Source organism: Mus caroli, chromosome X, assembly GCF_900094665.2.
Source record: "Mus caroli chromosome X, CAROLI_EIJ_v1.1, whole genome shotgun sequence".
Classification (NCBI taxonomy): Eukaryota; Metazoa; Chordata; class Mammalia; order Rodentia; family Muridae; genus Mus; species Mus caroli.
In genome coordinates, this window is record NC_034589.1 from 13,407,852 (window position 1) to 13,434,789 (window position 26,938).

The 26,938-nt window shown below is 39.2% G+C and overlaps 1 protein-coding gene across 1 annotated transcript in view; it reads right to left on the minus strand.

The window, feature by feature from the left end:
• Nucleotides 1-26,938, minus strand: part of Slc9a7 (solute carrier family 9 member A7) — a 185,840-nt gene that overhangs the window by 71,849 nt on the left and 87,053 nt on the right. The window contains exons 2-5 of the mRNA XM_029473507.1: nucleotides 19,911-20,110; nucleotides 17,813-17,890; nucleotides 3,937-4,013; nucleotides 1,170-1,282 (exon numbers count right to left, since the gene is read on the minus strand). Coding sequence (XP_029329367.1) covers nucleotides 1,170-1,282; nucleotides 3,937-4,013; nucleotides 17,813-17,890; nucleotides 19,911-20,110 — 468 coding nt within the window. The remainder of the gene's footprint in view (nucleotides 1-1,169; nucleotides 1,283-3,936; nucleotides 4,014-17,812; nucleotides 17,891-19,910; nucleotides 20,111-26,938) is intronic.

The window sequence follows — 26,938 nt, forward strand, 5'->3', positions numbered from 1 at the left end:
TATGAACTAACCAGTACCCCAGAGCTCCTGTCTCTAGCTGCATATGTATCAGAAGATGACCTAGTAGGCCATCAGTGGAAAGAGAGCCCCCTTGGTCTTGCAAACTTTATATGCCCCAGTAAAGGGGAACGCCAGGTCCAAGAAGTGGGCGTGGGGGGTAGGATAGTAGTGGGGAGGGTATGGGGGACTTTTGGGATAGCATTGGGAATGTAAATGAAGAAAATACCTAATTTAAAAAAATAAAGAAAAAAAAGGAAGGAAATCATGGCATACACTGTGTCATAAATGGATTGATGCTTGCAGGATGCTAATTAAAATGAATCAGTGACAAGACAAATACCCTTTTGTACAATTGGCTTTTGTATAATTGGTGAAATTAAGATTTTACAAGGAAATTATAGTAGTGAAATTTATCGAGGGAAAAAGAGAATAGTTGTTGGTTGCCAGAAGCTGGATGGAAAGGCCAAAGGGAAGTTGTTGCTATATGAGTTTAGAGAGTTTCCATTGTAAATGATGAAAAGTTCAAAAAATTAGTTGCTGAACAAGGCAATACTTAACACTACTGAACCATATGTTCGGGAATTAGGATGCTACATTGTATGCTATTTTCCCACAATAAAAACAGTAAGGAGGTACAGTTTCGTTTCTATTGCTATAATACACAAATGACCAGGGAAACTTATAGTAGGAAGGGTTTATTAGGGAGTAAAGTTCCAGAGTGATAAGAGCCCATCACCATTATAGCTTCCCCAAAAGACAGAAAATACCGTGTATGGTGGCTAGAGCAAACTGAAAGCTCCCATTTTAAACCACAAGCTCAGAGAATGAACTAACAATGACATGAGGCTTTTAAACTTTGACATCCTACCTCCAGTGATATACTTCCTCAAACAAGGCCACATCTCCTAAGCTTTTCCAAACAGCGTCACCAAGTGGGGACTACATATTCAAGGGTCTAAGACTATAGGGAACATCTTATTCAAACCACCAGAGAAGGTAATTACATATTTCTCATAGAAGCCTGTTTGTTACGTCTAACTACTATTGCATTCCTCCATCATATGTTAATACTACAGTCTTTCTACTGCAACAAAAGTCAATGGCTGCTCTAAAATTGATAAGATTTAAATATTATAGTAACATAATGATCAAACCAAATGTCCAATTACCTGGATCAGTGGCAGAAATAATTGCTCCAAAAAAGAGACAATCTGTGTAGTAAAATTTATCAGAGAGCTGGCCCACAATCTTCATGAGTTTCACCACTCCATACATAAGATTTCTGTAAGATGATAGATAAAACAGTGTCAGGGAAAAAATCTTGCACACATATAAACAGAGTACTAGAGTGCAATTAGAACATTATACTTTAAGGGAGATTCAGGAAAGCAATAGGCAACTTTTATGATTGGACACTTACTAGGAACCTAGGCAAATAGGACTTTGGCACCAAGGACTAGTTTGTAGTTTATTATTATCTTGCAGAAGCATCTGAATATTTCTTTGGCTATTGTTGATTTTTGTATGTGCATGGAGGTGGGACACTGAGACAGTCTCATGTAGACTAATTGGGGCATGACTCACCAAGTGTCAGAGGATGACCCTCAACTTTTGATCTGATCAAGAATATCTCTGAACTCCTGATTCTCTTGCCTCTGCTTCCCAAGTACTGGAATTACAGGTATAAACCACCACCACCCAAGGCTTTGTGCATGTTAGGTAAACTGCACCAACTGACTTACACTCCCAACCCCTGAATATTTATTAAAATGTTTCTTAAAAGTTGTTTTTATTATCAATTATAGAAACTGTGAAGTATGGTCTTTGATGAGTCATAAAGTTAAAGATCTTAAGCAACTGAGTGATAGAGGAAAATGGAAGATAGAGCCTGAAATAATAAATCACTATAAATATAGAATTATAAGAAAGTTTATCTCAAGTCATAGAAATTAGGGGGCCGAGTGAAGCTGGAGAGAATGATAATGCTGCTCTCTCCATCATAAAGCAGTGCAAAGAAGGTAAAGATAGAACCCTCTTGAAATGTCCTAGTAGATCACCAGTGTCCCCACTGATATGCCTGGACTTTTGCTCTGTTTAGGTGAGGCAGGCTAATTGTAGCTATCCTTATATTAGGCAGAATGCGACAAGGTCTAACAGGAACCACCATGTTCAATATTTCAGCTTGCCTGGAGCAAACTTCCTACGTGGCAAATTATAACTGGAAACAGCAATAAGTGTTGAAAAATAGCCTAACATGCATGTATGTATCTATGTGCATGATGCATGTATGCATCAACAATAACAGCAGCTTTAAAGGTTAAAAGAATAAAAATAACATAGAATTAACTCACTGTATACTACTGCTAACCATTCAATGAAATTTGTAAAGGTAAGGACCATGTCATGGTCTACCCTTATGTCTTTACTGACTAGAACAGTGGAATGGCTAAGCTAGGGGTGAAAGAATTGTTTGCAGTGCAGAATGGAATCCTTATAAGAACTAACTAGAACTTAATACTTTCCTAGTGTGTGCAAGATATTGCTCCAATCAGCTCAACTTTAGTCCATGGCAGCTCTGTGGAACAGATCTGATTTGTTCCTTGCTACTTATCAAAGGCTTCTTGCATGTTCATACATTTCAAATATTTCCTGAAAGTAGACTTCCTTCTCCATTTCTTTTTACTAAAATCCTTGATCTAAGTGGCAGATTTCCCTCTGGCAGCCTCATACAAATCTTGTCTCCTATCATCATTAATGCATGCTGGGGAACCTGTTTTTCTTCAGTGATCTGTCACCTCATTAAAGACAAACTGCAAGACCTTCCTTTTAAAGTCTAGGATAGAAGCTCCTTGCCTTTATCTACAGCTTTCCAACTAATTTTTAAAAGCTCTTCCTACATTCAGGTTTGCTAGTGCATTTTTAAAACCTAATATCACCTTTCTGCTGCACGAGCCCATCTAAACGTCTACATGGCATTTAGTCATCAAATCTCCTGGTTTCCTTTTGGTTGTGAAAGTTTCTCAGCCACTGCTTGTTTCTGATGACCTTTGTAATTTTGAGCAATGCTGGTCAGAAAGTTTGGAGAGTGCTTTCTGTGGCTTTTTCTCCAGACAGAGGTAATGATGTATTTGGGGTAGATGATGAGGGAGGCAAAGTGCCCTTCTCATCACAAATCTCAAGGATATGTAATAAAGACATGGTTTGTAATGTCTTCCATCTTCTCACCTTTTAAGCTACTCTCTTCTTTCTATACTTTCTGTACCATATTCTTTATAAGAAGCTACAACATACCGTCTACACTCAAAGCTAAGGTAGAATGAAGATCTGGAGTTGGTAGGACTAAGTTCTACCTCTTTGAAGGGAATATATCCATAACACTTATCTACAATTTGGCACATGAAATGTGCCTCTTCTCATTTGTTTCTTCATCAAATCATGTATTCTTCTCTATCCATAGACTCAGGAATATTTATTATATACTCTATATGATGATCTAATATAGAGCTATCCATTTTGTTGTGTTTCAACCACTGATGGGCTCTGGGTATCATGAGAATTACCAGGTTGGCTTTTGAGTTCCTGTGGCATGCCTTGTAGCCTTATTGCTGTCTTTTGAGCATTTGTTTACTCTTTGGTATTATAAGATGTTCAATCTTCCTGTAAAGTTCCTGTTCCAGCCCTAGAGTAAGAGACACCTGGTTCTTTTTATCAGGGAATGTTATAGGAAATTATGATCTACTAATTCTAGTTCATTTTAATTATTCTTAATTTAAATTTAATGCCCACATGTAGCTAACTACCATACTGGACAGGATAACTCTCTATCCAAACTGCCATCCTCAAACAACATTAAGAAACTGCTTTGTACACGATGCTGATGAATCTTATTCCTTTGGGTAATTTGTTAGACTGGGTATACAACCAAGAATTACTTACCCAATAATGAAGCAAGAAACAGCAGTCCCCAAGAAAGCATAGGCCAGAATCGACCCAAGATTTCTGAAAAAGTGTCTCTGAATGAAACAAAAATTTAGGGATTATAGTAATTCTTGACAGCAAGCCAAAAAAAAAAAATCAAACATACAAATAAAAACTTCACATGAAAAGCCTCTAAATCCTGGTATTCTACACTGTATGTACATCTATTAATTTCAGATAAAACAACTCTGGCTAATATCAAGATGTATTAAGTGTATGTATATGCACACATGTATATAAGTATACCAACTATTTCTTTGGGACTGGACAAAGATCAGCTTATTCCATAATCCTGCTAGTTCTAGTGGGATCTTAAAGATCATTAGAGATGTAAGTCTGAAACAGATAAATGAGAAAGTATCTTCTGAGAAGAATTCTACTTAATTTGATAGTGGAAAACAGACTCCTAAATATAGGCTTATGGGACATAAGATATCTCATTATATCTTCTTATATCATCTGTTTTACTCTTTGGAGCCTGAAAAAGTTGGACAATAGAGATGGGAATGAAAAAGTGAGAATGGTAGTGAGTTTAGTTCAAGATGGTAATGTTTGTATAGTAAAAAACCTAAAACCAATGTTAACATGTAGCAATCATTCAGAAGGAGAGTGTAATATCCCTTTGATGTGTCTGCATATTCAAAAGTTACCTTCAAAAATGAACACAACAAATACATGTGCACATATATTCACATGTTACAAGTCATCAGGTCCATGGAGACTTCTGATGGAGGGAGGGTTAGAACCTGCACTTAAGAGCTTTCATATTGCAGTTCCATTTTTTAAAAATTTCATTTAGAAACCTCAATACATTTTCTCACAGGAGCTACACTAAAGAAGCAAGAGTTTTCCTTTCTCTTCGTTCTTAATAGCATTTTTATTAGATGTTTTATTTACATTTCAAATGTTATCCCCTTTCCTAGTTTCCTCTCCGAAAATCCCCTATACCCTCCCCTCCCCCTGCTCCCCAACACACCCACTCCCAATCCTGGCCCTTGTATTAACCTATACTGGGGCATAGAACCTTCACAAGACCAAGGGCCTCTCCATTGATGACTGACTAGGCCATCCTCTGCTACATATGCAGCTAGAGACAGGATTCCGACCATGTGTTTTCTTTGATTGGTGGTTTAGTCCCTGAGAGCTCTGGGGATACTGGTTAGTTCATCTTGTTGTTCCTCCTATGGGGCTGCAAACCCCTTCAGCTCCTTGGGTACTTTCTCTAGCTCCTCCATTGGGGACCCTATGCTCTCTCTAATGGATGACTGTGAGCATCCACTTCTATATTAGTCAGGCACTGGCAGAGCCTCTCAGGAGACAGCTATATCAGGCTCCTTGTCAGAAAGCTCTTGTTGGCATCTGCCATTGTGTCTGGATCTGGTGGTTGTTTATGGGATGGATCCCCAGGTGGGGCAGTCTCTGGATGGTCATTCCTTCAGTCTCTGCTCCGAACTTTTTCTCTGTAACTACTTCCATGGCATTTTGTTCCCCCTTCTAAGAAGGATCGAAGTATCCACACTTTGGTCTTCCTTCTTCTTGAGTTTTATATGTTTTGTAAATACTCATAATTACCATTATAGAAAAAATGATATGCCATATGACAGTGCTTACTATAGAAATATACACAATAACTATCCTAGAGAATCACCTAAAATTTCGAGTGATGGATTAACGTATAAAGAGTATACGGTATAGATTCACAGTAGACTATTACTCAGCCTGAAAAACAGAATAAATTCTGCCTTTATGGCAACATGGAAAGAGGTGGACCAGGTCACTATGTTAAGTGTAATAAGCCAGACACAGAAAGAAAAATGACACATGTTCTCATTTTTGGAAACTAAGAAGTCAGTCTTATAGAATGATTGGAAATGTGGTTGGTCACTAGAGACTATAACAACCAATCATAAAATTAGAAGTTATAGAAATAAAACTGAGGAGATGGAAGGATTCTTTCTTCTATAGCACAGTGGGATAAATACTATTAGCAACAATCTATGATCTACTGTAAAATAACTATGAAGGGTGAATGCAAACAACACAAAGAAGTCATTAACAAGGAACTAGTGATTTTATTCATATATATATATGAATATATATTCATATATATATATATATATATATGGAACCCATAAATTCCCAAAGTGGTTTATTTTAATAAGAGTAAATAGACCAAAAAAGAAAAAGATCTTTCGGCAACACGCAAAATTCCTATTTAAAATTCAGAACTTCTTAATAAAAATAGACAAGTAAAATCCTCCAAACACAGTAATTAAACAAGAACCATCAAAACTTTAGCCATCATTTTTAAAGATAGCAAAGACCCAGTATGCCAGCTGAACACGGAAAGTGGGCACAGCCAGCATCATGCTATATGAGCAAAAGGCTGCAGTTGTCCTTTGCTCTATATCTCAGACAGTCCAAAACCCTGTTATCTTTCCACAACGTTTGTTCCTCTGAGACTCAGATGTCAAAAGAACATTTACTGCTCAGAAGACTCTTTAAAGGGCATGTCATGCCAACAGTCACCAAATGAAGGTGCTGCCTGAACAGATAATGAACATATTATACTTGATTCTGTCTTGAGTCTTTTGTTTTGTTTTGTTTTTTGTGTTTTTTGTTTTTTTGAGACAGGGTTTCTCTGTATAGCCCTGGCTGTCCTGGAACTCACTTTTGTGAGGCTGGCCTCGAACTCAGAAATCTGCCTGCCTCTGCCTTCCAAATGCTGGGATTAAAGGCATTTGCCACCACCACCCTTCTGTCTTGAGTCTTTTTTAATGCTATTGTATTTATATAGCAAGATTTGAGGGGTGTCAGATTTCAAAAATATTAACAACTATGATTCCAATAAAACTTCCATTAAAGAAGCTGACAAGATGGCTCATTAGGTTATGGCACTTGCCATCAACCCTGATGACCTGAGTTTGATCTCTGAGACCTGCACTGTAGAAGAGAGAACTGGCCACAGCCCACCCTACCCCTGCTCAAGTTGTCTTCTGACTTCTTGTACATGGTGGCATGCACACATTCACATACACAGGCACCCAAAATAAATAAAGGTATAATGATTTGTTTTTTTAAGTTCCATTAAGGGCTTATATGAGGTAACACTAGAACCAATGGCATTCAGGTGACATACCCAGATAGAAATTGCAATCTCAGATGCACTTGTGCTGAAACTCAGTTCAGAACATGATTCAAGAATCATGTGTTAGAAGAATTCTGAGAGCTTGTAAGAAAACTCCAAGAAAACAGGACAAGAGTCTTGTGACCTCTGTTCCTTCTAAACAATGGTTTTTGAAATGTGCTTTTGTTATTTGTGTAGCAAATATGGTTTACTTCAAATTAACCATTATCTTAAATGTTTCCAATCATGGCCTGTCCTTGAGTTTGTATATACCTTGAAGTCATGTGAACTTTGATCATGTGGCATTGCTTAGCAGTCTAAGTTAGGGTTACTATTGCTGTGATGAAACACCATGCCAAAGCAACTAGGAGAGTAACGGATTTATTTTGCTCACAGCTCCACATAATAGGTCATCATCAAACGCAGTGAGCGCAGGAACTCGAACAGGGAAGGAACCTGAAGACAGGAGCTGTTGCAGAGGCCATGGAGGTTTGCTGCTTACTGGTTTGCTCCTCAAATCTTGCTCAACCTGCTTTCTTATAGTGCCAGCCCAGGGATGGTATCACCCACAATGGTCTGGACCCTTCCCTGCATCAATCACTAATTAAGAAAATGATTTCCAGCTGGATTTTTGGAGGCATTTTTCTTAATTGTGGTTCCTTCCTTTCAGATAAGTAGTTTGTGTTAGTTGACATAAAAGTAGCCACCACATTAACCCCCAGAATAGAAATTGTCTGATACTCTAAATAAAATTGGCTAGTGCATGAAACTTTAGTATCCCTCATTTTTAGGCTCTGTACTGGCTGGTTTGGGGTGTCAACTTGACACAGGCTGGCGTTATCAAAGAGAAAGGATCTTCAGTTGGGGAGATGCCTCCACAAGATCCAGCTGTAAGGCATTTTCCTCAATTAGGAAAGGCCCCTTGTGGATGAGACCATCTCTGGGCTGGTAGTCTTGGGTTCTATAAGAGAGCAGGCTGAGCAAGACAGGGAAGCAAGCCAGTTAAGAACATCCCTCCATGGCTTCTGCATCAGCTCCTGCTTTCTGACCTGCTTGAGTTCCAGTCCTGCATCCTTTGGTGATCAACAGCAGTATGGAATTGTAAGCTGAATAAACCCTTTCCTCCCCAACTTGCTTCTTGGTCATGATGTTTGTGCAGGAATAGGAACCCTGACTAAGACAGACTCCATTCTCTTGAGTTCACAGCACCAATAAGAATGGTGAAACTAGGATTTCTTTTGGCTAATTATTCCCAGGATGAATAAAAACACAGATTAGATAAATTCCCATTTATGACATTAGCTAACCAAAAATGTAAATCTACAAGAATACATTCATAATATGTCCCAGAATCTCTCTCCACTACACACATATTGTTCATTTCTTATTCAAACCTGATGAACTAAATTTTTATTTTGTAAAGATATGCTTGCATATTATATCAGCACTTAAATGCACATTTCATAATACACAAAGTACTTTCATATGTACTAGCTCATCCAATTCTCACAGCACCCTAGTGGGGATTCATTCAAACTTGTTTGCTAGCTTGCTTGCTTGTTTGTCTGTTTTAGCCATACTGGAGATTGGCTTAGGCTCTTATGCATATAAGAGAAGTGCTTTACCACTGAGCTAAACTATCAGCCGTTGGTTAGACAGTGGGATTCACCCACTAGCCAGGCTGGCTTTAAAGTAATGGAAGTCATTTCCTTATCCTCCCTAGTGCTGAGATTATAGGCATGAGCTGCCATATTCAGCTCTTGAACCATCTTACATGTGATAATTTAAGGTTCTATGACACGCTGTAGAGTTGCCTAAAGTCAAATATCTACCAAACTATAACCAGGAACTGGAGAGCCTATCTCTGGACTCCAGTGTGTGTCTCCATCTCCACCACTCCCTCCTTTATGTTCATAATACAATTTTCCCAGTTAATGTAGCCAGAGTTTCTCCACTTAGAAGTAATTTTCTAATTCATAAAGATGTTGAGTTTTACTGTCAACCAACATCTTTCTTCTCTAGAACTGGAAGGTTTGTCTCTCATCCCCCTTCAGAGCTGAATAATCTCCATGGCTGTTATCCTAGAAAGGTGTTTGGGAAGCTGATCTTCACACAACATTCCCACAATAAGATAGAGCAGATAGATAGGCAGGCAGGCAGGCAGGCAGGCAAACAGACAGACAGACAGACAGACAGACAGAGCAAGCTGCTGATATTTTGTTAAAGTACTTGTCAAATAAAAGGCTGTTCTGGTTTAAGATGCTGTCAAGTGTAATGATCCTCAATAAGGAGGTAGTTATGTTCTTTAATTTGTCGGTTTTTTACTTTGGACTAACAATGGATTTACTGATATTGCAAAGACAATATAGAAAGGTTTTGGGTACCCCTCATCCACCCACCCCCCATTAACTGTATCTTATGTAGCTATAGGACTGTATCCAAAACTAGGAAATTGATATTAGTACAATGTCAATGTAATTTTTTTCACATGTACAGACTATATAACTACCACCACAGTCAAGAAACAGAGCTGGCCTGAAGTATAACACTTGTCTAACATGTATACAAGACTTTGCTTTCCATCCTTGGCACAACAAAAATACTAGCATTCAGAAATACTCCATGACTACAAAAATGTCTCCTGTGGTCTTCCCAAACTCTACCTTACCATCATCTGTAATCCCAGGCAACCAAAAATTTGTTCTCTATCTCTATAATTCTCTAATGCTACAAAATGAAGCAATATAGCTTATAACCCTAAATCTGGATTGTCTGACTCAGCAGAATGCCTCATAAGCCTATCCAGATTGGACACAAATAATTTTTCTCATGTGATCACTGAGTATTTTTCTGTTTCTTTTTTTATATATTCAGAATGATTTTTACTTTTATTTTTAATTAGATATTTTCTTTATTTGCATTTCAAATGTTATCCCCTTTCCTGGTTTCCCCTCTGCAAACCCCTATCTCTTTCCCCCTTACCCTGCTTCTATGAAGGTGCTCCCCCNCCCNCCCACCCACCCACTCCTGCCTCACTGCCCTAGCATTCCTCTACACTGGGGCATCAGGCCTTCACAGGACCAAGGGCCTCCCCTCCCATTGGTGCCAGATAAGACCCCTTCAGCTCCTTCAGTCCTTCCTCTAACTCCTCCATTGGGGTCCCTGTGCTCAGTCTAAACGTTAGCTGTGAGTATTCACATCTGTATTGGTCAGACAGCTGTATCAGGCTCCTGTCAGCAAACACTTTTTTTTTTGGTAGAACAAGATTTTAATATTTTCTTTTTTCCTTATTTTTTATTATTTAAATGCATTTTATATATCAGACATATTAATAATATTGAGCATTTTGAGAATCAAATAATACATAAAAATTTGTTCAACTTTTATATTCATTCCTTTCATACCCTAAAAATATCATTAATGAATATTTACTACTATCTATAACTGAGGATCCTATATCTAATGTTGAATACTAAATTATTTCAAAACATACAAAATATTCTTTGAGAATTAAGCATACTAAAAGAGAATAGAATATTAAAAATGAATCATTAAGGAATATATTCAAAAGCCCTTATATGATACCACCTGACATAGTGAGGGAGAATTTAAAACGCATTATATATCTGTGTACATTGTCTAACAATCAGTTTACTTAAAAAAGATTATCAGTGTTTCTAGGAGAGAAATTATTTTATCAGTAAGTATATTTTAAATATTTCAAAATAGCAAAAACTCTTTGAAGTAAAAAATTAAGAAAATGCTAATTTTAAACACAGTGAGAAAAATAATAATATGTCCATGGTGTTTGTAAAACATGATTATAATATTTTGAACTGTTAATATTCAACAAACAGAATAATTATTTTAAGATATATTTCGTTGTTATGTCTCTCTTTTCATTTCTGATTTTATTAATTTGGATACTGTCTCTGTGCCCTCTGGTTAGTCTGGCTAAGGGTTTATCTATCTTGTTGATTTTCTCAAAAAACCAGCTCCTGATTTTGTATATTCTTTATATAGTTCTCTTTGTTTCTATTTGGTGGCTTTCAGTTTGATTATTTCCTGCCATGCTGTGGATAGATCTGGGGCTAACTGTATTTGATGTTAATTCTGTTCTCCTGTGGGGATGGGGGTGGTAGGGAGGGAGGGAGAGAGAGAGAGAGAGAGAGAGAGAGAGAGAGAGAGAGAGAGAGAGAGANGAGAGAGAGAGAGAGAGAGAGAGAGAGAGAGAGAGAGAGAGAGAGAGAGAGAATGGCAGAAGAGGAGGAGAAGGAAGAGGAGGAAGAGGAAGAGGAAGAAGAAAGTGGAGCAGAAGTGCCTTGGCCTGGAGAAACCACAAGTTCTAAGGGGTCTCTTCTATAGGGAAGATGGTAGTGTAGCGGTGGATCTGCCCAATCTAGGCACACAGCATGTATTCATATTAATTGAGTTGTGTTTTCATTCCCCGGGCTTATTTGGGTTGGAGATTTACCACAACGAATTGGTGCCCAATGCATTGATTTGAACTCAACTAACCTGAGGTAAAATTTTACTGCCCCCTAACCCCTGAATGGGGCTTGGGCAGCAATATAGGCTGCAGCAGCAATATAGGCTGCAGCAGTGTGGATTCGAAGCTGACTGGGTTTGAGGGGCCTACAGAGAATGGCAGAGAGGCATATATGCCAGAGAGAGCCTTTCTATGTTTGATTTCCAGTATCCTTCACTCTCCACTCTGCCTCCCCCACCCCCAAACAGGGACACAGACAATGCATGTCTGTCTACACACAGCTCTTCCCTGCGAATAAAGACTCAACTCAGGAGACAAAGGTACAAAGGGCTCCAGACCAGGAATTCATTGATATAAAGAGAGAATTATAACCTTTTGATACTTAAAGATGGGAAATTTCACCTGCGGTTTGGAACTAGATAGGGAATATTAGTCACTGACTCCAAGTAGAGAGCAGTGATAATCGCCTGCTATGAACAGGTATTAATTAATAGAAGACTGTGGCTCTAGGTAGAGAGCATAATAGATAGATATTACAATAGGTATTAATTAAATAAAATCTGTGGCTCCCGGTAGAGAGCAAAACTGATAAACGGTATAACAGGATGGCTGCTCTAGGCAGAGAGCTTAACAATTAAAAACTATCTGCTTCCTATAGGCAGATATTAGTGGAAGTTTAAACTAATTGCTTTAAAGATGGTATAAAGATGTATTAGTCTAATAAGTCTTACAGGATACTCACATTCTGTCTAACATGGGCTCCACTGGAATTTTGGGTTAATATCCTGACATGACAAATTAGAAACGCCTAAATAAGCTAAAATGTGTGTGATCTTGAGTATTTTGGTTGTTTTGCTGTTCCTCTGCGACAGAGGGCAAGCTCCAGGTTTTCCTGGTTACGGCTGAAGGCTGTGCTGATTTGGGAAAAGGTTTTGTCTTTGTGTTTTTGGAAAAGGTGATTAAGGTGTTTACACCTTCCAGAGTTATATGGATCAGATTTGATAGTGGGAGACCCCCTGAGAACTAGATTCCAGAGAATCAAACAAAAAGTTTATCTTGATAATACTAAAATTTTTTTTGAGATTTATATATTACAGAATATACAGCCTTGGTGAATTCTATCACCAGACATGCTGAACTGACCTACCAGAACTCCTGATGTCTTGGTTTTTCATCTGGATCCAGTTAGGACACAGACATCAGAGACTAATACCATCTTAAGGCCAACCAACTCCCTCATTTTCCCTCCCCTTTGCCCTCCCTTCAAAATATCTCAGCTCCCATACTCAGCTTGAAGAAGTTATGAAGAGTCATCATCCCAGTTCCCTAGGCTTTGGGGCTGGGGGTGGTTATTATAGGTTGTCTTTGATACTAAAAATTTTGAAGTACAGGGCTTAGAGCCAGTCCTTCTATTGCTGTTATTATAAACAGATCTGAGATGTTTAAACCTATGAGCTAAGGGCCAAATAGGAAATTCATGAAGATTATTATTAGGGTGTTTTCAGTTATTTTACTCAGAAATGTCTGAGAGTAGGTAACAGAGAACAGTCCAGATTACTTCACATAGATAATTGGTTTTCAAACGCATCAGAAGTCCACAGAATGTGACTTTAATGTTATTTATTCACTTGTTGTTGAGACCAGTCTGCTCCTTACAGCTTCCCCTGTCTTGGATTCAAAGAAGAAACTAAGCATCTCTGAGTTTCTCCAGTTGTGGGAAAGCAGCCACTAGGCAAGAATTGCCTCATTTCATCTACAGACATAATACTGTCCAAAGAAAGGATACAATGACAGGTTATGACAGCTTGATTCTGCCAAGACAGAATAGGCTAGTCCTTAATATTCCTGTTACTCTAAGTCTGTGAGATCACTCTGGCCAGTAGGCTGAAGACCAATGATTCAACGTGTAAGTAAGGGACTGTCCAAGTGATCAGCAGTCTGTATAAATTGGCTAGTTTTGGAAGCTGTGTTAGGCTTCCTATATATTTTCAGTTAATATCAGTCGTTCTTGTATTTCTGATGGGGTTGAAAACTACATAGTCTCCTAGCCAACCCAGGCTTTTTACTTTGAGAGGAACAGATTTGAGAGGATGGTTTTCAGATGTCATTCATTCTAAAGTCAAGCCATAGCCAGGTGCAGAACTATAGTCTTTTAAGTAAGGATAGATGACAGAGGTTTTATTTAATTAAGAAAGATGATGGAAAGGGTGTTAGGTCTCTTGTACTACATAAATTACAAAATAGTAATAGTTGTGTTCAATTATATCTGAGATAAATTACTCTTTTAATTGGACAGAAAGGGGGAAGTGTTGCGGATAGCCCTGCGGCTAATTGTATTTGATGATAATTCTGTTCTGTGAGGGGCTGAGAACAAGGAATGAGTCAGCACTCAGGTGATTTTTCTGTAAGCTTTCTTCCCACCTTAATTTATAGTAAAACAATAGAGCCAGTAATTGAGAGGAGAAAAAGAGGAAGGTGGAGCTGAAGGTTTGGGGAGACAGAGACAGGTCGACAGAGGAGGAGGAGGAAGAAGGAAAATGGAGCAGAAGCACCTGGCCTGGAGAAACTGCAAGTTCTAAGGGGTCTCTTCTATGGGGAAGATGGTAGTGTAGTGGTAGATCTGCCCAATCTAGTCACACAGCATGTATTCATATTAATTGAGTTCTGTTTTCATTGCCCGGGCTTATTTAGGTTGGACATTTAAAGCAACACTACTGTCTACTCCTCATGGGTGTATTTGCTTCTTTTTGTTCTAGAGCTTTCAGGTGTGCTGTCAAGCTGCTAGTGTAAGCTCCCTTCACTTTCTTTTTGGAGGCACTCAGAACTGTGAGTTTTTCTCTTACAACTGCTTTCATTATCCCATAAGTTTTGGTATGATGTATCTTCATTTTCATTAAATTCTAAAAAGCCTTTAACTTCTTTCTTTTTTTCTTCCTTGGCCAAGTTATCATTGAGTAGAATGTTGTTCAGTTTCCATGTTTATGTGGGCTTTCCATTGTTTTTGTTGGTATTGAAGATCAGCCTTAGTCCATGGTGATCTGAAAGGATGCATGGGACAATTTCAATATTTTTGTATCTGTTGAGGCTTGTTTTGTGACCAATTATGTGGTCAGTTTTGGAGTAGGTATCATGAGGTGCTGAGAAGAAGGTATATCCTTTTGTTTTAGGATAAAATGTTCTGTAGATATCTGTTAGATCCATTTGTTTCATTACTTCTGTTAGTTTCACTGTGTTCCTGTTTAATTTCTGTTTCCATGATCTGTCCATTGGTGAAAGTGGTGTGTTGATGTCTCCCACTATTATTGTCTGGGGTGTGATGTGTAAAGCTTTGAGCTTTAGTGAAGTTTCTTTTATGAATGTGGCTGCCCTTACACTTGGAGCATAGATATTCAAAATTGAGAGTTCATCTTGGTAGATTGTTTTCTTTGATGAGTATAAAGTGTCCTTCCGTATATTTTTTTGGATAATTTTGGTAGAAAGTTGATTTTATTAATATTAGAATGGCTACTCCAGCTTGTTTCTTGGGACCATTTGCTGGGAAATTTGTTTTCCAACCTTTTACTCTGAGGTAGTGTCTGTCTTTGATTCTTAGGTGGGTTTCCTGAATGCAACAAAATGTTGAGTCCTGTTTGTGTAGTCAGTCTGTTAGTCTATGTCTTTTTATTGGAGAATTGAGTCCATTGATAGTAAGAGATATTAAAGAAAAGTGATTGTTACTTCTGGTTATTTTTGTTGTTAGAGGTGGGATTATGTTCACATGGCTATCTTCTGTTAGGTTTGTTGAAAGATTACTTTCTTGCTTTTTCTAGGGTGTAGTTTCCCTCCTTGTGTTGGAGTTTTCCCTTTATTATCCTTTGAAGATCTGGATTAATGGAAAGATATTGTGTAAATTTTGTTTTGTCATGGAATATCTTGGTTTCTCCATCTATGGTAATTGAGAGTTTTGCCGAGTATGGTAGCCTGGGCTGGCATTTGTGTTCTCTTAGGTTCTGTATTACATCTTCACAGGATCTTCTAGCTTTCATAATCTCTAGTGAGAAGTCTGGTATAATTCGGATAGGCCTGCCTCCATATGTTACTTGACCTTTTTCCCTTACTGCTTTTAATATTCTGTCTTTATTTAGTGCATTTGATGTTCTGATTATTATGTGTCAGGAGGAATTTCTTTTCTGGTCCAGTCTATTTGGAGTTCTGTAGGCTTCTTGTATGCTCATGGGCATCTATTTCTTTAGGTTAGAGAAGTTTTCTTGTATAAATTTATTGAAGATATTTACTGGCCCTTTAAGTTGAGAGTCTTTGCTCTCTTCTATACCTATGAATTTCATCTTCTCATTGTGTACTGGATTTCCTGGAAGTTTTGGGCTAGGATCCTTTTGCTTTTTGCATTTTCTTTGACTGCTGTGTCAATGTTTTCTATGGTATCTTCTGCACCTGAGATTCTCTCGTCTATCTCTTGTATTCTGTTGGTGATGCTTGCATCTATGACTCCTGATCTCTTTCCTAGGTTTTCTAACTCCAGGGTTGTCTCCCTTTGTGATTTCTTTAATGTTTCTATTTTCATTTTCAGATCTTGGATAGTTTTGTTCATTTCCTTCACCTGTTTGATTGTGTTTTCCTGTAGTTCTTTAAGGAGTTTGTGTGTTTCCTCATTAAGAGCTTCTAGCTGTTTACCTGTGTTCTCCTATTTTTCATTAAGGGAATTATTTATGTCCTTCTTAAAGTCCTCTATCATCATCATGAGAAGTGATTTTTAGATCCAAATCTTGCTTTTCCAGTATGATGGTGTAGCCAAGACTTGCTATGGTGGGAGAACTGGTTTCTGATGATGCCAAGTAACCTTGGTTTCTGTTGCTTATGTTCTTACATTTGCCTCCCACCATCTGATTATCTCTAGTGCTACCTGCCCTTGCTATATCTGACTGGAGCCTGTCCTTTCTGTGATCCTGGTTGTATCAGAACTCCTCAGAGTTCAGCTGTCTCTGTGATCCTGTGATTCTGGGATCCTATGATCCTAAGATCCTGGGTATGTCAGAGCTCCTGGGAGTCCAGTTGCCTCTGGGATCCTGAGACCCTGGGATCCTGTGTTCCTGTTATTCTGGGTATTTTAGAGCACCTGGGATTGGAGCTTCTTCTGGTGTTGTGGGACTGACTGCAGAGTTCATGCCCATGGACTGCTCAGGGCACTAGCCCAGACCAAAAGGAACCCGTGCCATTGGTCAGGCAGAATTCCTGGGTGCCTGGGTCCAGCTGGCCCCAGTTACTTCCAGTGGCAGGGCAGATGTTGTGTCCTACTCACCTCTGATCCTATGATCTGGGTGTGTTAGCAGGCCTCTTTTTCTATGGTATGGGTATACTATGGTTTGTTTAACCACTACTGGCAGGAAGGCCTTCTGTTTACTTTAGTGTTTTGTCTTACAAATCAGATAGTAATGAGGCAGCATAGGTTTTTGTGTGAACAAAAGTTTATGTTCTTATCTAGAAATCCTCAGCAGTGAAGCTGTTATGCCTTAAGAGGGTGGGGAAGGTTATAGGGGGTTTGGGGATAGCATTTGAAATGTAAATGAAGAAAATATCTAATAAAAATGCCTAAAAAAAGACACCTTCGACTTCACGTTTACAAGAAGCTATTATGTTGTTTTTCTAAAGTGGCTGCAGCATGTTACATTCCTGCTGGCAGTTTGGAAGAGCTCTTATATTTTAAAACAAACAATTTACTGAAGATGAGACCTATAGACTCTGAGTGGGTTCACACATAAATCTGAGAGTTTAAGGGGAAAAATAGAAATTATCCAGGTCAACACTGAGACTTCTGTTTCCCCAAAAACAACCCCCAAAAACAGCCTAGACAGGAAACCATTGAAAAGAACTCTTTAAAACTATGATAATGATGCTGAAGTGTAGCTCTTCACAGTTGATGGCTTCTGGCAAGGGTGCATGTTTGGACAGACCCCTGGTGCAGTCTTTAAGGGGCGAACCACTGTGAGTTTGACCATGCTTCAGTGAGTATATGGGCAACACAAATTGGACTTGGTAGTTTTTCCTTTTTCTTCCCTCCTTTTTCTGGGAGTAGGTCACATAGGAAAGGAGGGTTGGTGGGAGGACTCATAGTGTCCTCCAAGTGATCGGGTACATTATGTGAAATTCCCAAGTAATAAAAATATTACATTGGGGAACAAAGGAGAAAATTCTTAAGAAATCACTAACAAAAACGTTCATACCTTCTTTAAGCTGTATCCAGCATGGAAAATAATTGGAGGCAGCAGAATGTTGAAAAATACCTCTGGATCAAATGTTACCTGTAAGTTTAAAAACAAAAAAAGTCAAATTTGAGATAAAGCTCAACTGATTGGATAATATTTATTTAATATGGGAAGCCATTGACTAAAGTGCCTTATTTAGAACCAAAGCTGCCAATGTGTTAAATCATTACAGCAGATAAGTCACAATTTACCTATTGACTGGCATGTTCTTGCCCATGGCTGCCCCCAGCACTTAAGATTCCAGTATTCTATTTTAATATATATTAAGTCACAACAGTTTGGGGCAATTTGAGGAACTCACAGGCAGCTGCTGCCAATGTTTTTCAATAGAAAATAAAAACATCTTGATTTTCATTACACATTCATGAAGGCTTAATTGCAATAAAAATGTTATGAGTTTTTATTAACTTCCCTTTTGTAGACCTAATTCTATAACATTTAAGTCTCTTGAGGGAGCACCCTTTGGAAATACTCCACATGGCCAAGACAAAGTTATCAGTGAGGTCAGCCGCTTCTTGCTCATCAACTGAAGTTGGTTATTGTTGATAAAAAGAAGCTCACAGTGACACTTCTACACAGCCAATAATACTACAGCCCAAAGGAACTAAGCATTTATAAAAAGGCAAAACTTGGGAGTAGAGGTAGGATAGGCTAAATATTTAAAACGATTAAGTGAAATAAAATCAATTAATCTACCCATGTGAATACATCTTTAACACTGATTTCTTGTCTATCTTAGAAATCATCCACATGAGAGACACATAATCTTTTTTCCTTATTTTTTTATTATTTAAATACATTTCATATATCAGATATATTAATAATATTGAGTATTTTGAGGATCAAATAATACATAAGTAATTTGTTCAACTTTTATATTCATATCCTTTCATATCCTAAAAATATCATTAATGAATATTTAATACTATCCATAACTGAGGATCCTATAACTAATGTTGAATATTAAATTATTTCAAAATATACAAAATGTTCTTTGGGAATTAAGCATAGTAAAAGAGAATAAAATATTTAAAATGAGTCATTAAGGAATATATTCAAAAGTCCTCCTCACCTCTGATCTTATGATCCTGGGAGTGTTAGAGTGCCTGGGAGTGGATCTTTCTCTGGGTGTTGTGTAACCTTTTTTTTTCCTGAAACATTTTTGCTACTCCATAGTCAAAGGAAAAACCATGCTTGAACCATGCATAGTGGTGGACTCTAGCATTCTGAGGCTGAGATGGAATGACAGTGAATTTGAGATTAGCCTGAGCTATGTTTTAAGACACTATCTTAAAAGAAAAGGAAATGAAATTTTTTAAATTGAGAAATAATCCCTAGACTTAAATTCTAAAACAAGCCCTCCTGCGTTTGAATATTAGGTAAGACTTTAGCATCAATCATTAGTATTTGTAAGCACTCGTATATTTGTAGACTATGTCAAGAAAACCATGAAGATCTAGGAATTGCATTTCAGAATATTGACTAAGCTAAAAAGGAAACTAATATTATTTAAGAGATAAGTGTCTTGTGGTGATGGTACATGCCTTTCATCCCAATACTTGGGAGGCAGAGGCAGGTGGATGGATCTCTGTGAGTTTGAGGCCAGCCTGGTCTACAGAGCTGGTTCCAGGATAGTCAGGGCTTCACAGAGAAACCCTCTCTTGAAAAACGGAAATAAAGATATAAAGGAGGAGGGAAGGAAGGAAGGAAGGAAACAAGCAAGCAAGCAAGCAAGCTCATTTCTAAGCTCATTTCACAGCAATGAGAGTAAAGAAGTGATGCAATTGAAGAAACAAGGCAAGTGGGGATAACACCAACATGTCACAGCATCAGTAGCCCATGCAGGCTATAGGTCCTAGCCAGTAAAGCTGGTAGCTGAAGCAGCAAAGTTAAAATATGGCTCTTCCTTCTAATTCTGACTCCAAAGCACCCTACAAATTTGTAAGTCAGAAATGTGACAGATATTCCAGTAGTTTGGGAGAATTTCTCTCCTTAAGATCAAGATGAAGCCAGGGGATCAACAACCCTGTCCCAGAAAGCCATGGTATCAGCTCACCTTCCGCAGCATGTCATTCTGCTCCACGTTGTTGATCTTGCCAGGGCTGATTTCTCCTTTCAGAGTGTATTCAAAGAACTTCCCACTGACATTCACTAATAAAGTGCTAAAGGCTCTGTCTTCCTGAGTACAGCTGAGTGACTTGTCATGACCGCTGGTAGCAGGGGTGCCATATCTCAGGATCACTCCAACAATGAGCCCTGAAGTAGGGTGACACACATAAAAATAAAATTAGTCCTGGCTTACTGTGTACTCATTTATGGAAGTGCTGACGTGCAGCTGGATTAAACCTGCCTACTTTTCTGAAATACTCAGAAAATCCATGTCCCCCTTTCTTTTTTGTCTCTTCAGAAACTGGCCAGAGCCTAAGTATGCTTTCTCTGGTATGCTTTTTCACTCTTTGTCTGAAACTACCTCCCTTTTGCCATATGGCTATGTACCCAACTTCTATGCCTAACTCAAAAGGGCATGGGTTTCTCTCTTCCTCTTCTCCATCCTCTGAGCAGATTTCTAGATTGCCTATCCTAGAGTTTTAAACATTAACAAATTAATCACTGAACTTTTTAAAAGTCAGTCATGTGGCAGAACAGAAAGTATGGAAGCAACACACTGCTGATCTGAGTCCCTTAGCCAGTAGAAGGATTAAATAGAACAGTGGTTAATATGGCCACATAAACAGACTCAACCACACTTCTCTTCCATTTCTCATTTCTGAGGCTTTTAGTAGAGACAGATGAGGGAGGGAGAAAAGTGTAATGTTTTCTGCCCAGAACAGAATGAGGAAGGACCACTGAGCCTTTGGTTTTCCCCATAGTATCTTGCAAACCATTTCCTACTGTCATCTGCTCTGGAGGACCAGGCCACTGGAATGTTTAATTGATACAAATGTAACATGCTTTGCCACACTCACACAAATCAGAGTGGAAGGAGGGAAACTGTCTTGGGGTAAGTCATTCCAAGCACTGAGGATCATGGAGAAAGGAATTATACCTGCTGGGAGGCTAGAGGTTGTAGTGTAAGCTTAAGCAGTCATGATTCAGGGGCTGTTTCTTGAGTTACAAATTTAAAATGATGTTCTTAATAATCTCATCCTGACCAATTATGAAACAACCTTAAATGTATAAAAAAAAGTCAGACTTCATTTTAAAAAGCATATTTACCATTACCAAAATGATATTCCTAAAAAACAAACAACAAAACAAAGACGCCCATAATGCAGATGTTTCCAATTACCTAGTGAACAGGCAAAAGACAAACACTTCTTCAGTGTCTATCAGGTCTTACAGCTAAATTTCCATTTGTTTTATTCCCATGTGGTAACAAATCAGATGATGGTGGAGATGGCCAGGCAGAATTTGCTCAGCCCAGCGCTGCCCACCTTGAGAACATGCTTCTCCACTGGCAATGGCATGGCTATCTTAGTCTTGCTTTCTGGATGTTTGTGCTGGTTGGTAATTTTGTGAGCTACCCACAGCAGGGTGGCTACTGGTTACACTTCTTTTTATTTTCCTGATCATCTTCATTGCTGCTCTAGCAAGGCCTGGTACATTATTGGTCTCTATCAGTTTTCATTCATAGGAGATTATGAGAACTCTGATAAAGGTCCTCTGCATGGAGCAGGAAGGAAGTATATCATGTATACAATTGGCCCTAAAGTTTCAGGGCAGTGAACAAACCCTCTGCTATGGAACTCTGCTCTCCAGGTGTGGTATGGAACCAAAGCAGTTGTGATTACTTACATAAGATTAGGCCTACAAACATACCTTTGTGGAAGCTGCCCGCTAGGATGGATGGATATATATATATATATATATATATATATATATATATATATATGCCAGTAGAATTGTATCTTTGCTCTGCTATCAAAGCCCTACCTAAAGTAAAGAAAAGTCACATTTCTTTCTCCCAATTTACATTATTCTGCTCATTCTCCTGGTGACTGTATGGAAAGTCCTATGACCTCTCATGATTTACAGTGTGCTGAGCATTTACATCCAGCAGTAGAACTCCACCAAGAGCCTGCATCTTTGCTTCCTGTGCACCCTTCTCTCCTTTAACAACACAAAACTCTATAAATGTTCTATCCTCTTTGTTGCAAGGATGTTACTTGGGGATTAGTATTCTCTGTGGCAATCTAGTAAACAAGTTACATCTATTGGTATCTTATGGGTGAAACCATATACATAGTTATGTATGTATGTATGTGTCTAAGAGAGACACCGAGACAGAGAGTGCGTGTGTGTGTGTGTGTGTGTGTGTGTGTGTTTGAGAGAGGGGGGAGAGGGGGGGAGAGGGGAATGGAGAGAGACAGAGAGAATGAGAATATGCAAGGGCATATATGCAAATCAGAGAAAAAGTTTGGGTGTTTGCCTTCTACTTTGAGATGGGACCTGTCTTTTTATTGCTGCATTTGTCAGGCTAGCTGGCCTGTATACACCTGGATAATTTTTTTTCTCTCCACCTCTCATCTCCAGAAGCACTGGAGTTATAGATGCACCAATGGGGATTTGAACTCAGATCCTCACACTTGCTTTGCCCACTGAGCCACCTCCTCAGACCACTATACTTCTTATATTGAACCATCATATTGCTTCTAAACTTTCATCACAGCAATATTTTTGTGCCTATGGTGCTATGCTGAGTGTCTCAGCTTTGTTGCTCACATTTGAGAGCAGGTTGACAATAACTAGGATCAGCTGTGGTAACAGGACTTCCTTCCAAAGCTGCTGGAAGCACTGAGGGCAGGGGGGTAGAGACTGCTTGATCCTCTCAAGGCTTTTCTCCCCAGATTTTTATAATGTCCTTTATTTGGTCTTATTTCAGTCCTTAGTTAGGCAATTATGTACTGATGAAGAGTTACTTGACGAAGCAGTTCCACAGATCTTCAGCATTTGTCATGATACACAATGGTCTGTACTACCTGAAGGTGACCTATCAAAGATTTTATATTAAACAGTATTTACAGAAACTATTTACATTACAAGTTGCTTTACATTCCTCACTGTTTTTTTTCTTTTTCTTTTTTTATTAGATATTTTATTTATTTACATTTCAAATGCTATCCAGAAAGTCCTCTATACCCTCCCCCCACTCGCCCTGCTCCCCTACCCACCCACTCCCACTTCTTGGCCCTGGTGTTCCCCTGTACTTAGGCATATAAAGTTTGCAAGTCCAGTGGGCCTCTCTTTCCAATGATAGCCGACTAGGCCATCTTTTGATACAAATGCAGCTAGAGACAAGAGCTCTGGGGTACTGGTTAGTTCATAATGTTGTTCCACCTATAGGGTTACAGACCCCTTCAGCTCCTTGGGTGCTTTCTCTAGCTCCTCCATTGGGAGCCCTGTGATCCATCCACTAGCTGACTGTGAGCATCCACTTCTGTGTTTGCTAGGCCCCGGCATAGTCTCACAAGAGACAGCTATATCTGCGTCCTTTCAGCAAAATCTTGCTAGTGTATGCAATGGTGTCAGCGTTTGGAAGCTGATTATGGGATGGATCCCTGGATGGGGTAGTCTCTGGATGGTCCATCCTTTTGTTTCAGCTCCAAACTTTGTCTCTGTAACTCCTTCCATGGGTACTTTGTTCCCTATTCTAAGGAGGAATGAAGTATCCACACGTTGGTGTGGTCCTCAGTGTTTCTTAACTTTATTTACGTCCTCTTCAGATAAGAAAGTAAAGCATACTCATAGGCCCTCACAATGAATACTGGCAAAAGACGAGGTTTAGGGGCTGGAGGGATGGCTGAGTGGTAAGAGCCTGTTCCAGAGGAACCAAGATCTATTCCCAGAACCCACAATGTTGTCAGGCAGCCCACGACTGCCTGTAACTTCAGCTCCAATGGTCTCTTCTGGCCTCCACAAGTACTTATACACATGTTACACACACAGGTGCACACACACACACAAGTAAAAATAAACCTTTAAAAAAAAAAAGGGAGGCATACAGTTGTATACAAATTCTCAATTCCAGGAAATGTCTAAATTCATTAGCAGATGCTGAATATTGAATGGTGTTTGAATTTAGCAAACTTTTCCTTTTTTTCTCTGGGTCCAACTGCACCCATATTAACAAAGGGAAACAGTGAGAGGAATGATGCTGTGGTTAAACATAGCAATACAAGCTATCACAGCAAAAGTAAATGGTTAACCCCATCCTGAGAATCTGACCTAGCCAAGTCCATAGTATACTGCTCTTCTCTGAGTAACTCTCCAAACAATGTAGATTTCTATTTACCATCATCACTCCCCATGCTGTGATACTGAAAGATCCTGACAGAATGTAAAAAGTCACAGAAGCCCTGAAATTGGCAAGATAGATGTCACTGTTAGCAGAACTAGCTTCACTGATTTAGAAAAATTGAGGTGCACAATGCTCTGGTCACTCCTTGAACCCGTATGTCTGCCAATATTTCGACCGTTCCTTGAACTCATATGTGTGCCCACTGATGAAGCCCATTGCCAGGTGTTTGTGATATTGGTTGCTGGGGAAGAGTTGGAAAATCTCCCCAGCAACCACAGCCCAGCCAANCCTGAGTTGCTACACCTGCACCAGACTCTTTCCTTGTACCCCTCCCATACCCATTTCTTGAGAATAGACATTGTTTAGATCTGGAAATCCCCTACTCTCCCCTTCTCCTTTCCCCCCTGAGGGCCTATAAAAACTGGGACCTCTTTCCCCTCGAGATCGACTCCTCTACCCCTGCGTGGGATATGAGTCGTCCCCAAAGCTCTGGCTTTCCCCGAATAAAGCCTCATGTGGTTTGCAACAAGCTCGGTCTATCATGAGTTCTTGGGTGTCCTCTATTGTCCCGAGGCCTGAGCAAGGGGCTCCTCTTGGAGTCTTTCAATACTAAGTTTACAATGCACATTTTCTGATTGAAGAAAGAGCGGGATATCAGGACTGCAGAGGGGTAATGTTGTTTTGTGTTTGAGAAAATGAATTCTAAAAAACTGGAGACAACATTATTAACAACATAGTTTATTTTCTGGATCTGAATATATCCTCTAATAGGAAACTGTGAAAAGATCATAACTGCAAAGACTTAAAAAACATGTAGGACATTTTGTTTAAAGCTAAAGAAGTTCAGTACTCATTTAAAAATGCAGGGAGACACATAGGCACTGATCTGACTTGCTCTACAGAACAATGCTGATGATGACAGAGAAAAATAAGCTCATGTCTGTAGAAAAACAGCATAACAGACAGCAGCTGAGGAACAGAGGGTCACTGATTTCACAGGCATATGACTAACATCAGCAAATAATTTAATTATAACTTTTACAGAAAGCAAATATGGATGGAATTACTTTGACATTTTGTGTGGATGAAAGCAAAAGGACAAAAATCCAAGCCTCTATCTTGTGGGTATGAAGAAAACTTACTTCCCAACTGTCTCAGCATACTGTACTAGAGGTGTACAACTGCCAGGTCTTCCGACTTTAAAATAGAACCAAAGGACTATGAACATGTATAGACAGACATGTGTGTATGAATATCTTATATCTGTGTTCATTAGTAGAATAAGAAAGGAATATGAGCCAAGTGTGATTGCAATTTCAGAGGGTCAGGGGGATACCAACCCCCTGAATATGAAACTAGTTTCTCTTTGTGGCTAAAGCTGTTGAAAGAATAGATGAACAATGGCAGGTGAGAGTGCAGACTGCAGAAGCGACACAGCTTCTGGGACAGGCAGAAGCTACACAGCTTCTGGGACAGACCCCGTTTTGAGCTCCAGACTTCCAGGCACATTCCCCACCAGAAGTGAGGTGTCTGCCCGGAAGGGCTCTGACTGCCAGAGCAGGTGAGGGAGCCATCTTGTGTCCAGGGTCCCTCAGAGACCAGTCTGTGCAGGTGAGCATGCAGACTGCAGAGGCAACACATCTTCTGGGACAGGCCCTGTTTTGGGCCTTCAACTTCAGCCAGGAGAAAGGTCTGAACACCAGACCTCTGTGCACCTTCCCTGCAAGAGTAGAGCTTACAGGCAGAGAGTATTCTGACCACTGAGAATCAGGAGAGAACTTGACTCCCAGGAATGCTGACAGAGGCTAACAGGATCACAGGAGGAACAAGCTCCAACCAGAGACAACTATAACAACTAACTCAAGAGATTACCAGATGGCAAAAGGCAAATGTAAGAATCTTACTAACAGAAACCAAGACCACTCACCATGATCAGAACCCAGCACTACCATCTCAGCCAGTCCTGGATACCCCAACACATCCGAAAAGCAAGACTCGGATTTAAAATCATATCTCATGATGCTGGTAGAGGACTTTAAGAAGGGCATTAATACCTCACTTAAGGAAATACAGGAGAACACTGCTAAAGAAGTAGAAGTCCTTAAAGAATTACAGCAAAACACAACCAAACAGGTGATGGAATTGAATAAAACCATCCAAGACCTAAAAAGGGAAGTAGAAACAATAAAGAAAACCCAAAGTGAGACAACTCTGGAGATAGAAGCCCTAGGAAAGAAATCTGGAACCATAGATCTGTTGCATCAGCAACAGAATACAAGAGATGGAAGAGAGAATCTCAGGTGCAGAAGATTCCATAGAGAACATCAGCAAAACAATCAAAGAAAATGAAAAATGCAAAAAGATCCTAAGACAAAACATCCAGGAAATCCAGGACACAATGAGAAGACCAAACCAACGGATAATAGGAGTAGATGAGAATGAAGATTTTCAACTTAAAGGGCCAGCAATCATCTTCAACAAAAATATGGAAGACAATTCCCCAAAGAGATGCCCATGAACAATTCAAAGAGATGCCCATGAACATACAAGAAGCCTACAGAACTCCAAATAAACTGGACCAGAAAAGACATTCCTCCTGACACATAATAATCAGAACAACAGATGCACTAAATAATGATAGAATATTAAAAGCAGTAAGGGAAAAGGGTCAAGTAACATATAAAGGCAAGCCTATCAGAATTACACCAGACTTTTCACCAGAGACTATGAAAGCCAGAAGATCCAGGACAGATGTTATACAGACACTAAGAGAACACAAATGCCAG